At 43.4% G+C, this 12,996-nt stretch overlaps 2 protein-coding genes and 1 long non-coding RNA gene across 13 annotated transcripts in view; 1 reads left to right on the forward strand and 2 right to left on the reverse strand.

Moving 5' to 3' along the window:
• Positions 1-102: 102 nt before the first annotated feature.
• Positions 103-6,798, reverse strand: acbd5a (acyl-CoA binding domain containing 5a). Of its 2 annotated transcripts, none has more exons than XM_034572994.1 (13): positions 6,702-6,798; positions 6,282-6,407; positions 4,976-5,096; positions 4,320-4,392; positions 4,072-4,189; positions 3,304-3,549; positions 3,019-3,213; positions 2,656-2,750; positions 2,354-2,570; positions 1,855-2,057; positions 1,707-1,766; positions 1,433-1,542; positions 103-1,345 (listed from the first exon to the last, which is right to left on the reverse strand). In XM_034572994.1, the coding sequence occupies exons 2-13, from the start codon at positions 6,382-6,384 to the stop codon at positions 1,333-1,335; spliced, it is 1,554 nt and encodes a 517-aa protein (XP_034428885.1). In that variant the 5' UTR covers positions 6,385-6,407; positions 6,702-6,798; the 3' UTR covers positions 103-1,332. The 2 variants fall into 2 exon arrangements, with proteins under 2 accessions (XP_034428885.1, XP_034428887.1); XM_034572996.1 differs by having other exon boundaries at positions 6,653-6,784.
• Positions 6,799-8,029: 1,231 nt separating this feature from the next.
• Positions 8,030-12,996, forward strand: part of abi1a (abl-interactor 1a) — a 39,536-nt gene continuing 34,569 nt past the window's right edge. For 2 of the 10 annotated variants that reach the window (XM_034572986.1, XM_034572985.1), the window contains exon 1: positions 8,031-8,257. In XM_034572986.1, the coding sequence (XP_034428877.1) occupies positions 8,141-8,257 (117 nt within the window). In that variant the 5' untranslated portion in view covers positions 8,031-8,140. Of the gene's footprint in view, positions 8,258-12,996 lie in introns of all 10 variants that reach the window. The other 8 variants (XM_034572991.1, XM_034572989.1, XM_034572992.1 and 5 more) reach the window with 6 other exon arrangements.
• On the reverse strand, positions 8,900-9,646 carry LOC117754220. The gene is made up of 2 exons (XR_004612367.1): positions 9,286-9,646; positions 8,900-9,199 (listed from the first exon to the last, which is right to left on the reverse strand). It is a non-coding gene; the product is annotated as an uncharacterized LOC117754220 (long non-coding RNA).

Here is a 12,996-nt window from a genome sequence, read left to right on the forward strand (position 1 = left end):
GGCAATTGGATTAAAGAAACCTTGAAGAAGAAATGGGTCAAACTTGACCCGAGGGCAACAGGAAGTTTGTTCCGTTTATGTGAAGGAATCAGGACGAACTCAAACACTTTATGAAAACTTTATTTTCGGCTCGTTAGATGATCACATGCAGACACCACTCTGTCCACAGGCAGAGAAGGTGAGAAAGCCTTCGCACATTTCAGTAGAAAGTTAAACTATTACTTCTTTTATTAAAACATAAAGGCTCTGCAGAGACTGATGCTGCTGCAGATGCAAACCTTTTTAAATATGATATAATATTCTATGTTAATAATACACAGGAATGCAATTAAAATATTGCATTTTAATCATTTTAACTGTACAGATATTGTATACAATTTGTACAGATCTTAATGCTTTGCTATCGTTTCATGATTAACATCAACTCAAAAAATCTCTCCACAATATTCATACAAACGTATCACACATTTAAATTAAACAACACACAGAACATGGCGGCATAAACAACACGGACAGTGACTAGTGTTAATTATCACACATCTGGCTCCTGGCTCACTAGGTAGTTTGATTAAAGTTTAATTGGTCAAGAAATACAAACAGTAATGCGACAATATGAGAATGTATGAAATCATAATGCCACCTTTGAATGTACCTGTGATGTTGAGGCACTTTCTCTATTTGGGAACAGATTGATGTGCTGAAGGACGGGCGATGAAAACACTTCAACGTTTAACGACGTGTTGCGTTCACTTTAAACCTAAACCGATGCATCTGCCCAGCGACGCCTTCTCTTTGTCTAAAAGCAATAAATAACTTATTCTCACAATTAAAAAGAATCTCACACATCAATATATTATTACATTCAATACTCCCTTCTAGGCTACAGTTATATCATAGCAGCATTGCCTGGGCAACTAATAAAAGTGAACAGTTAAAATTTATTTCACCACATTAAGCGCTATGCTCACAACAGCAAAAGTATCAGGCCTTTCTTTGTGCAGCAAAGCTTTGGGTTACGGGGAAAAACGGAGGAGCTGCTGCAGTTGGTGTCTGGACACGCGGACAATATCCCGACTGTGACGTCGTCCCTAGCAACACAAACCGCTTCTTTCTTACCGAGAAAGAGATTCCAGTACGAGTGGTATCGTGTTTTATGATCAAAGGCTCAGAGGCCACACATTCATGTTTCTTTTTATTCCACATCCACAGAACGACTCACTCGGGAGACATCTTCCTCCCACTCGTTACTCTAGGTGCATTCTTCATAGTGCAAAAGCAAATTACTTGGGCTGTGGGTCGAAGCAGGGGGGTGCGGTTACACTGGAGGAAGGTTCAGTTGATTCGTCTGTTTAAAAAGAAGAAAAACAAGGAGTTACATTGGTGATGTTAGGTTTCATGGTCGTGTTTTATGTATTGTTCTGTAGAATATGACCTTCTACTCCTCTGCAGGAGGAGGCGGATAAGCCACTGCACCACAAACGGCCAAATCACAGCGAAGGCCAAACTGGTCGGAGAAATGTCAAAAGGCCACCAGGATGGCTTCTGGGGGGGAAAAAAAGACAAAAGAATCAACATTATTTTAAATGAAACCGGAACTCAGAAGTTCTCATTTAAGAACGGGGGGGAAGACACACACAGCTAAGAGCCTGCAGCCGCTGCAGGGGGATTCAACCCTCAGTTAACCATTATATATTCAGTCTGTTTACCTGACTCCTCTTAGTCACTGGGGATGATGGGAAAGTTGGAGACAGAGCCATTGGTCTTGCCTGAAGAAAGAAAAGAAAAAGGAAATTTAATTTTGTTTTGTAAAGTGTCCTCCTGGGAACAGTGGGTGTGATCACACATCGTCCTGACCTGACTGGAAGAGAGCGCCTCCAGCGTGTGCAGCCTCTCCAGGACGCTCTGCATGTCCTCCTGCAGTCGGGCCAGCGCCACGACGATCTGCTCATCCAGGTTCCCCGCAGGTGTTACTGCCCCCCCCCAGCGGCCCCGGTCCCCATCTCCACCACCGTGCATGGGCATCAGAGCTCCAGAGCTGCGGCATGCAGACCTGGAGCCTAACAAGCAAAGAGAAGATTTATAATTAATATATTTGAAAGCATCATTAACAAGTTTTCAAGTAAAATTCACTGATTTCACTTAAACTGATTTTTATGCCTCGTTTTTCCTTTTTCCTGCATCTTTGCCTGGAAAATGCTAAATGGTTTTAAACTTTAAATTTTGAGACACAAAATGTGTTTTAAGAGCAGTTCCATCCATTGTTGCAGTCAACAGTCATCATATATTTAGATTTTCCTGTTAAATATGAAATTATAATTTATATACAATCTTGAATACTTCATATCAACCGTACCTCGTCCTCCTCTGACCACTGAGCTGTCTGGCATGTCTGAATCCAGTTTCTGCCCCTGTGACATCGTCCCACCAGTTTCTCCGTCTTCTCCTCCACACCTGATGGCCTTTGGTGGTCCCTGGACATCCTCCTGGATTCCCTGTGCTGCCTCCAGTGGCTGCAGCGCGTGGTTCTCATCTTCATCCAGGTCATCCAGAGACTGGTTATGGTCGGGGTTCTGGAGAAGATGCACATTAAAATTAGGGATTCACTTAAGAAAGATGATAAATCCATATCTGTGTTTTTTTTCTTGGGTCACTTGCCTCTTCCTGGCCAAACTGGTCCACAGAGTCGCAGTAGACTTCACTGTCTGAGTCACTGGCCACGTGATGGGGACCAGACACGTCGGCTCTGGGATCTGAGACAGGAAACGGGGACAAAAAGCTCAGACTCTCTCTGCAGTGCACTGTGAATTAAAACTGCAAAGTAATTAACAGGGTCACATGGGGGTGAAAGCAGCGTTCACTTAATCGGGGGCTTGGAGTTCCACTTCAGCTGGAGCATTTATTTACTCCATTAAAAAGATTTGGCGCCTGGCGGTGAAGCTGAGCGGATGATCTGATCACATGATGCGAGTCCAAACAGAACGGGACAGTTTCAAAATACAATGATTTTGTTTTCCTTACCTGCATGGTGACCGTTGAGCAGAGGCTCGCCGACTGGACCCCCTGTGGAGTGGACACCGTTCAGGGAATGACTCCCATTGGTCAGATGGGCGACTCCGTTCGCCACTTTGCCATTTGACAGCGGCCCCTTGTGTCTCCTGGCTGAACTCTTCTTCTTTGGCTGAGAAGCTGCAGATTTTTTGTCTGAAATTAAATCTGACACACCCCAACCCGCAGAGTTAGAGTTCAATATTCACTCCTGACACACCTTGAAATTAGGTTGTTTTTTAAAAATAACTTTATTACCTTTTCTAACCTCCCTTATTCCTTCTTCTTCCTCTTCTTCCTCCTCCTCATCGTCGTCGTCATCCTCCTCATCATCATCATCCTCCTCATCATCTTCCTCTTGTGCTTCTTCCTCTGGCCTTTCCTTCACTTCCTTTGGTTTGAGCCTGGCAGGCCGAGTCTCCAGAGTGCCGTTCATCTCCATGGTTCTGACGATGCTCTTAGCGATGCTCTTCGATGGCATTGAATTCAGCATCGAACCAAAACCTGTGCAACACAAGGGAACTAATTATGAGGCTGAAAAACTAAAAGGACAATGCTTAAGGTCAATAATACTTTAAAGTAAATTAAAGAAACCCTTTCAGAGGTTACATGAGGTTAATAAAACACAGATTTAAAGTCAAGTCAAACAAGCTAATGCTGAACAAAATTCTTGTGTACTTATGGTCCTGATTTAAAGTAAAGGATAACATGTTAAGTACTTTGACCTGAATTTATCACTTTCAAGTGAAAGAATCCATTTAGCATAAGAAACCTTAAATGTGCTGAGTAAACATACGTAACATGACTGCTAATAAGCACTAACAGCCTCTGAGCTACAACATCACACGTGTGCTAGAACTAAACCACCAGACTGGGGTATTGTCGGAGTTGTGTACTTGCCTTCCAGCTGCCTAGCAAACAGTGTCAAACGGGCTGAGCAATTGACAGGAGGCAAATTATAAAACAGGTTTAGCGCCACATGCTGTCACAGGAATCGCAGACAAAGTGAAGGAGAGCAGATCGTACCTGTGCTCAGGTCGGAAATCTGCGTGATCTTTTTCTTCTCGTCGATCAGCTCGTAGAACGGGCCGAGGACGCGGAGGAGCTCCTCCACCTCATCCGTCATGGGCATGCCCTCCAAGATCTGCGCATCCAACACAGAAACAAAGGCAATTTAAATACTGCAACAAGTTACAGGAAGGTTTAACTTTAACATCATGTTAACAGTGTGAAATAAAATTGCATTGTCTATAAGAGAAAGTTGGAAAACACACCAGTTTCATTTCATCAACGTAGGCGACCATTGCTTCTTCTTTTGACATAGTTCCAAGAGAATCCCAAGAATCCCTGTTTCATAAAAATACAAATTATTATCATAGAGTGAAAATAAAAAGTCCTGTTTGGTGCAAAGTCTGTGTCAACTTGAATTTGTTTTGTGCCAGTTTTCACCTTTGTAAACAAGGTCAGGTTATTTTAGGATAGTGTGCCTGTTATTAACTGTGTGTCAAAGAGCTCACAGGCGAGAGAAGAGCTCTCCCCAAACAAAGCGAATTGACCCTTCGCTCATAAAAAAACAGAAATCAAACCAACGCACTGATAGCATGAGAGAAACCACCGAGCTTTGTGGGTGAAAGGTCACATTCCGGGTCGTATTTCAACAAGTCCAAAGATCAACCAACACAACCTGAGCCTGAGCATATGGAGGGTTGCCAGGTCAGGACACCCAGCGGAGAGCAGCTCTGTCGTGTTTTGCACAGCGAGGTCAAACTGGGTAAAAAGCCAAATGTTGCGCAACAAGCACGAGGCGAAATCTCCAGGCTTTGATACATGAGTGTACGACAACTTGTGCTCGTCCTCTTGCTCTTAAGGAGAAGTTATTATTCAAAGTGAGAAATAACATATTGACTGATTGTACATTTCCTTTTGTTACCATTTTGCTTTGCCGACTGCGTCCCAGAAGCCAGGCCGGGGTATATTGCACGCGCCCACGGTTGCTTGTTTATAATAACTGTAGAACTTCAGCATCATGTCATTAGACGGCTGGAAGGGACCTGAAAGACAGGAATTCCAGTTATGAACGGTAACTTGTGCAACATGATCAATCTGTTACATGTCTACTTGCTGGAAGAAAGTGTCTGCACGCCACGCTGAGAGTTAAGTGGATTAAACCTGTTAAATCGCAGGAGCTCTCAGGCAGACCAAGCTGTTGCTCTGCACCTGACTACAGTCAGAAACCCTGCGTTTCAATTGTGGGTTGAACTTGTTAAACTGGCCCGAGGGTGTGGTACAAGCTTTGTTTTAGATGTGCCTCCTTCTGAGCTGCCTGCTGCTGTAACAACTGAATTATCCCAGTGTGTGGGTCAATGAAGTTTTATCTTATAAAAAATATTTTGCTATAAATAAGTAGAAGTGCACGCAGAGAGCACATACCTCCTCTGAAGTTAACGCCCTATCTCATCATGTTAAAGGAAGTGGAGAAAAACACCTGATCTGCATGTCTACCTGGATCCTCTCCAAATCTGTGGTTCAGTAATGTTTGTGCTGAGAAACACAAACAGCAACAAACCGTCTTTACAGAGGTAATTATCCTTTTGAGCTGAGAAACGCCCCGACAGAAAAATAATAACTTAAACAAAGGTTATTTTTCCCAAAATCAAGTATGGAAAAACTAGTTTCTGTCATTTATTATTGTACGGAGCCCCAAAGGCTTTTATCTTGTGCGCACAAGTTATTATCTGTGCAACAAGATAAATAGGTTGTGCACGCAGTTAATATCTAACTATTAGGATTGAAACACAATCCTTCCTTCAGCTGAGCCTGTTTTCCTTCAGTATCCTCAACATGAGTCCTGACAATCTCTGTGTCTCTGTGCAACGGCAACAAGAATTTAAAGTGTGAGACATGCAGGTGAAAATCAAAGTTGAACATCTACTTGTATCTTGTGTGCACAAGTTATTTACTTTTGTGCACAACTTATTTAGTGTGTGCACAAGATAAATAAGTTGTGCACACACTAAATGGCGTTTTTAACTTTTAATGTCAGTCCTGTGTCTCTATGCAAGAGCAACAACAATTCCATTGTGAGACGTGCAGGTGTAAATACAACTTGATGAGAGAGATGTGATGTTTTGGGACTTCCTGAGCTGCGTGTTGTTCTGATCCTTGGGGATGGGTTAATAAACAGAGATGGTGGGGGGGGTGTAGGTGGTGAACTGCTGCCCGTCTCCTGCACTCACCATCCGGGGCTAAACTCTTGATCACTTTCACGGCGGCATCGAACCTCCGCTGGATCAGACGCGGCTGATCCTCCGCCTCAATCCTGACGCTCTCCACCTCCATCGAGACGTCCGGGATAAGAAGACCTGGACACGGACAACAAGTCACAAACACACGCTGGCGGCTAACTTAGCTTCCATGCTAACTCTTAATAGGCATGTTTACACCCGCACTTTCTCCACGATCAGCTGAAGTAGTAGATTAGCTTCAAGTGTGTTGTCACCGCCGGTGGGAGGCGGACGATTCTCGGCTTTTTTTAAATCTGGGACACGAACCGAAATGCGACACAGCTCCGGCCGCGTCCACGTCTGTGCTAAACTTCGCTATTTACCTGCGCAGGTGTGTTTTACGGGAAACGCGTAGAAAAAGGCGTCGCTCACCGTTGAGTTCCGCGGGATCAGTTCGTCCGGAGGCGACCTGCGTTCAACCCTCGACCAGACGCCATCAACAGAGTGGAGCCAGGCACAGGTGGAGGCTGGGGGTTGTAGTTTTCCTGTTTAGGGGGGGCGGGGGGGGGGATTCCACGACACTTCCTACAACTCCCACAAGCCTCCGCTCCGGCGTCAGGAGAAAAAAATGTAGTTTCACGTCGAGCGAGATGAAGGAACTCGCAGGAAATAAAGTGGGGAAATGTCGATTTGTGTTTGTGACGTTTTGTTGTTCGCTAATTTAAAGTGTTCATTGTGCGCCGTGCCGACGGAGGAGAGCGACACTACATGTCCCAGCATGCACTACTCTGCATTCAGGTTGGCATCGTGATAGGCGGAAGAGGGAGAAGAGCGAGAGGTCTCACTCTGCTTCTTTCTTGGGGGGGCAACACAACTCGCTGCGAGATTTGCTGAGATGAAATTGATTAATTAATTTATTGATGAATTAAATTAAAATTTCAAGGGAACTTGTGAGCAATAAAGTTTTCTCTGTTTTAAAATCAGTGAGATTGGTTCAAGACTTTTTTTCTTTACTCTCGTAATATTATGAGTTTCTTCTCATTAAATTACAACTTCACTTTTGTAATATTATAACTTCGTTTTTCATGAAATTATAAGTTAAGTCTTGTAATGCGATTTTTCTCAATTGCAACGTTATTCATGTAATATTATGACTTGTTTCCCTTCATTAAATCATTACTTTATTATGGTCTTTTTCTTAAATTGCAACTTTTATCTTTTAATATGACGACTTTCTTCCTCATTAGATTAATATTCGTTATTCTTATTATATTATAACGTTTTCTCTTTACATTATAACTTTATTCTTGTAATGCTACTCTCATTAAATTATGAATCTATCCTTGGAATATAACGACCTTCTTTTCGATTACATCTTTATGTACATCTTTATCACAAATTTACTTTTGTAATATTACAACTTTATCACAGTCATCTCATAATTGTCTTTTCTCCAATATGACCCTCATACTGCATCACAGTCAGATATTAGCATCAATACAAATTAAACTGAAATGTTACATCGTCTGTGTAGTGTTAATCAGAATGAAGGAACTGCACCAGATCAATGAATCATTGGGTAAACGATCATAAAAATATAAATTCATATTCAGAACATATTTAAAATAGAAATAAGCTATTTTCTCCTGTTACTTTGTATTTATTATCACAGAATAATGTTCTGATTCCAGGTTGAAAGCCGGTCCCTCTGTCGCAGTGACCCCTCCCCACGAACACACACGATCTTGGCGGTGAGCTCACACAGGAAGAGGAGCAGCAGGATTGCGGTTCAGATCCGCGGAGCTGGAGGCGGCTTCAGTCCGAGGAGGCAGCGGGAACACAGGCTCTGCTGCGGGGGGAAGACATGTAAGATGGCAGAGCTACAAATGCTGTTAGAGGAGGAGATCCCCGCCGGGAAGCGGGCGCTGGTGGAGAGTTACCAGAACCTCACGCGGGTCGCGGACTACTGCGAGAACAACTATGTCCAGGTAGGTGAACGCTCCGCCGGGCTGCGCCTCCTCCCGCAGCCGCCTTTTGTCGCCCCGAGCTCGGGTTGAATGGCTGTGCGGGGACAGGAAATAGTGGATAAAGGAACCGGGGGAGTCGCCTGTTCCGCCCCGGGGCTGGGACTCACACACAGCCCGGTGCCGGAGCTCCCTTCCCCCGGCGGTGTATCCACTGACCTCGGGGTGTGTTGATCACATTTATCCGCTCACACATCGGGTGTGTCTACTTTTTTTTATTATGATGATTATTATCCAGCGCGAGGCCTGTGTGTGTGTTTTACGGCAGGTCAGTGAACACATCTCAGCTGCTCAACAACAATAAAAGAAAAACAACTCCACAATTAAAAGTGTTAAATCATCCCAACGCCACATCTCAATATAACTGAGAGTCCATCACATCCCATAAGGTCTTTTAAACTCACCATTTAAAACCACAAAACTGGGTTATTTCCCTTGTGGGACACTGCAGGAATATTCCACTGAGCTGCATTATAACCACTCAATGCATGGGCCATAATGCCTGTGCATGACTTTTACACTTTTATTTAACCATTAAACACCTCATGATGCAGCTTTAACACCTAATATCTGCAGGGGAATGAGTGGAAATCAGCTTTAAAAAAAATACTTTATGTATAAATAGGCTTATTCAGTGGTGTTTGCAGGCTGTGAGACAGAGGGAGGAATGTAAAGCCATTGTTAGTTGGAGGTATTGATTTTTTATTTTTCCTCCCCTCCTCCTCTTCATCTTCTTCATGTGTGCCGGACTATCTGGTCCCGGTTCAGTTTCTGTGTGTTTCTAAACTTTGCTCTCGTGTAAATGTGGCCCCAGGGAGAGGTGATCATCACAGTACGACTTCACAGCACAGCCTGAAGACCACAGTGTTTGAGTGTCAGCACAGTGACGTCTGCGGGGAGCCGCTCCTAAACCAGAAAAAGGGACAAATTGAGTGATAGACAAACAGCGGCGGTGAGAAAACATTTAGTTTCTCAGCAGGAAGTCGACCCACCGTATCAGCTGCAGAGGGTGTGTCCCTTCCAGCTGTACTCCCACAGGACTCCCTGTAATTTTTTGTTTTCTTCCTCTCGTCCTGCGATGATCTGGCCACTCCTGGAGCCTTGTGCCAGCTCCAGCCCCCACGTACACACCAGGGCAGAGTTTAACCGTCTCTGACCCGTTTTAAAAAGTCTCTCCAGCTGTAACGTGAGATGGAAACCGATTTCCCACGGCGTCGTATCAAACGTAAACATGGAGTGAAATGTGAGAATCGGGCTGAAGGAGTGGAAGCTGCCACTGAACGTCTGACAAGAGTTTGATGTAGATCAGGTTGTTTTGACTTTTTTCTATTTCATTGAGAAAAAGTTTTTTGTTTGGACATGAATAAAACTTGGGAACTGGAATAAAAAGCAGTCTAAAGGAAAAAAATCTCATATTTCGCACTACAAACCTATTTCTGAAGGCCAACACTGATCATATTTAATTTATTTAATTACTCGTCGCTCATATTTTTCTGTTTTTTAAAGGGATGGATACAGGATTTACTACTGACAAAAGTAAAAGTATTAAAACAGTGACGTTGGCCCGGTCAGATTTGTGGTTTCATCTTTTAATAACTTCTTCTTTAATTGTAGTTCCCGACTTGAATCTTAATTTGACACATTTTAGACTTTAAAGGCAAAATATTCATACACCTGCTTGTATTAAGACAACATGATACAGCTCTTTGACTTTTTGTGCTGAAATTAATATTAAATTGCCTTCATTTAACAGATGCTTTTGTCCAACGTGACTCACAATAAGCACATTCACACTCAAAGGGCTGAAATTATTTTTGAAAAACGTTTTTTAAATGAGCTGTGGTCTGAAAAGGTGAATCTTTAAATCCGAGCACTGTGAGATGACTTGAATTTAGTGAGTTTACATCCAGAACGTTGCTCTTGGTTAGAAGAAGCTACAGAAAATGCATTTAGTCATCAAGAAAAATACATTTGCTGTTGTTTTTATGCTGTTGTGGATGAAGAGTTCAGTAAAGATGGATGCTGTTGACAAGTCACCGTAGAGAACTTGTTGTAAAGTTTGCTCTAACTTTAGTTAAATCCTGTGATTCGTTCTGTCTCGTGTGTCTGACGGGTTTGTGAGTCTGTCCTCGTGTTGTTGCCGAGCACTTTGTTCAAAGCGCTGACGCAAAAAAAAAAGCAGGATTTAAGGCTTTTGGGTTCACGTTAGCTCCGTGTGAAGGGGGTGACAGACTATCAGGGGCACTTTTTCATAAGCCCTCTCTCTGTTTGCTGCAGATATTCAGTGTCTCTAGGAAACTCACACTCACACATACAAACTGTGCACTCCCACCCGAACCGTGCACACATCAACATGTCTCAGCTCGTATCAGCCCAACCTTTCTGCACCCTTCACATTTCCATCCCTTCTCTCTCTTGCGTGCGTGTGCGTGCGTGAGTGCGTGTGTGTGCGCGTGTGTGTGCGCGTGTGTGTGTGTCTAGTCATGGAGGCTCAGTGCACGTTGTAGTGCAGCTCAGCAGGCACAAGCAGATGGTGAAAGCTCTGTTCAACCAAGGACACGTCACTTTCTCAGCTCGATAGTGACTTTGGTTCATCCAAGAATGTTTGGAACTGTGTGTGGGTGTCGGTGTGTGTGGGTGGGTGGGTGTGTGTGGGTGGTGTATATGACACACTGACAGGTCAGAGTTATGTTTCCTGTTTGCTCTGCTGACTCCAAAGTTTGGCCCCCTGGAAATGCCTTCTCTCCATGTGGCAGGAAGTAGCTTAATAATAGACCCCCCCCCCCCTCCCAAAAAAAACACCCTTTCACATTAAGACACAGACTATTCTGATTAATTCCGCATTGTTGTTTTAATATTTTCCTGTTTATTGCAACTTTTTTCAAGATAGCTACTTAAAAAAAAGTAGTCTTGATCAGCGCTTGTTGCCCCGTTTGAAATTTATTCTTCTCACATTTATTTTACATTTCATTGCCCCTCAGAAGCCTGTTTTTCTTCAACCTGTGTGACAAGGACACACGTCCTGTATGCAAAGCGGGCCACCTGGCCCTGTTGGCAGGACACCCTGACGCAGGCTTCCAGAACGAGCTGCTCGTGGCTCTGCTGAATAACACCTGCATTCAGGTTTTATTGTTCTGTTTAGCTTTTGTTTTATTTCTGCAGAGCTGAAACCGATTCTATCAGAATTTAGTCTCCACTTTCCATTTCATTATGAATATCAATGGATCACGTACCATAAAATGTCTTTAATATAGTCAGTTATAGTGATAATGTCAGAATTGACTAAACCAAAGCAAAGCAGCAAATCCTCACATTTTACAAAGAACTGGGGATTATTTGATTTAGTTATTAATAGAATTTTATTACCAACTAATCGATTAGTTAACCATTTATTTCTGAATTAGAAAGACTGTAGGTAGTGCGACACAGTTCTTGTAAACGCTGATGAGACGGTTAAAGAAAGGAGCAGTTTAAAAGTAAACATGCGCTATAAGTGATGTCTGAAACAGGTAGTTTCACTGAAAGACGATGTTTTTACACTGATATTTATACATTTCAAATGAAATTTGTGTCACAATCGGGCATCTGCTTATCAAACCGTCAACGGTAACATGGAATAGGGGAAACAGAAGTGAGATGTGGTAAATCAAGACGTCATAAGTGTTGTAAGCTCAAAACATGTGACAGGACGCACACTGGTACTTTTTCTATTTGAACGGAAAAGTCCCGGCTGCTCTTTAAATTAGCCGTTTTGAAATGATGGATGTTGTAATCACAGAGTGTATTTAAAGATGGGCGACATGGCTGCTCCAAAAAGGGAAGTGAAAACATCTCGCCCACTCCCTGGTGGCTGGCTCCATGTTAGGTAAACCCCGCCTTCTCCATGTTAGCATATTGGACATCAACCAAAATAATTACACGGCTTTTTTTTCAACGGGACCTTGATTCTTTGGCTCCACTCTGCCATCGCTTGACAGACTCCAAATGACATCATCCAATGTCAGATGGTAGTGCCCATATTCCAGGATAGTTTGGCTTGATTTTTGAATACATCTTTATTTACAGTCTATTGTAATCCATGCAGGAGTTTGACATACAGAGAGGGATTTGCTCTTCATAGTTCTGGTTGTTTATCCTTCCTGTACCTGCCCTAAGCTGTTTTCCTAAGAAGAGCTCATGTGAACATTTCCTCTAGAAGAAAGCCAGGTTTACCTCGGTTTCTCTCCCTCTCTCTGGGTTTATCCTGAGTCCTTGTTTCCTGTCCTTGTTTCTCCAACTCCCTGCTTCTCTCTCTGTCTGTCTCTCTCTCTCTCTCTCTATGTGTAGTGGCCTGGTTTTTCTCGCAGCGTCGAGAGGCCTAGCGGCTCTCAGCTTACCAGCCAGGCCCATTCATCCTTTTGACCACCTGTCACTCCTCCCCCTCAGCTGACGGGAGTTGGTTTGGTCCAGACCGTTGAACTGATCTGCCCCAAGCTGGTTAGAACGTGGGAGTCGGGGCTCGATTGTAGAGAGAAATGTGAATAATCCACTTTTATGTGAGGCAGAAGCATCCAACACTGAGAAATACATAAATCAGTTAAGGATGTGTACTCTCAGCCCCAGAGCAATGACTTTCTACCTTGATGCACCAATTACCAAGTCACTCGAGGAAGGTTAATGACTCTTCTCCATATGCAAACTTCCCCTTCGTGTCTCTGTGTGAC

The sequence above is a fragment of the Hippoglossus hippoglossus genome, chromosome 20, assembly GCF_009819705.1.
Source record: "Hippoglossus hippoglossus isolate fHipHip1 chromosome 20, fHipHip1.pri, whole genome shotgun sequence".
Taxonomy (NCBI): domain Eukaryota; kingdom Metazoa; phylum Chordata; class Actinopteri; order Pleuronectiformes; family Pleuronectidae; genus Hippoglossus; species Hippoglossus hippoglossus.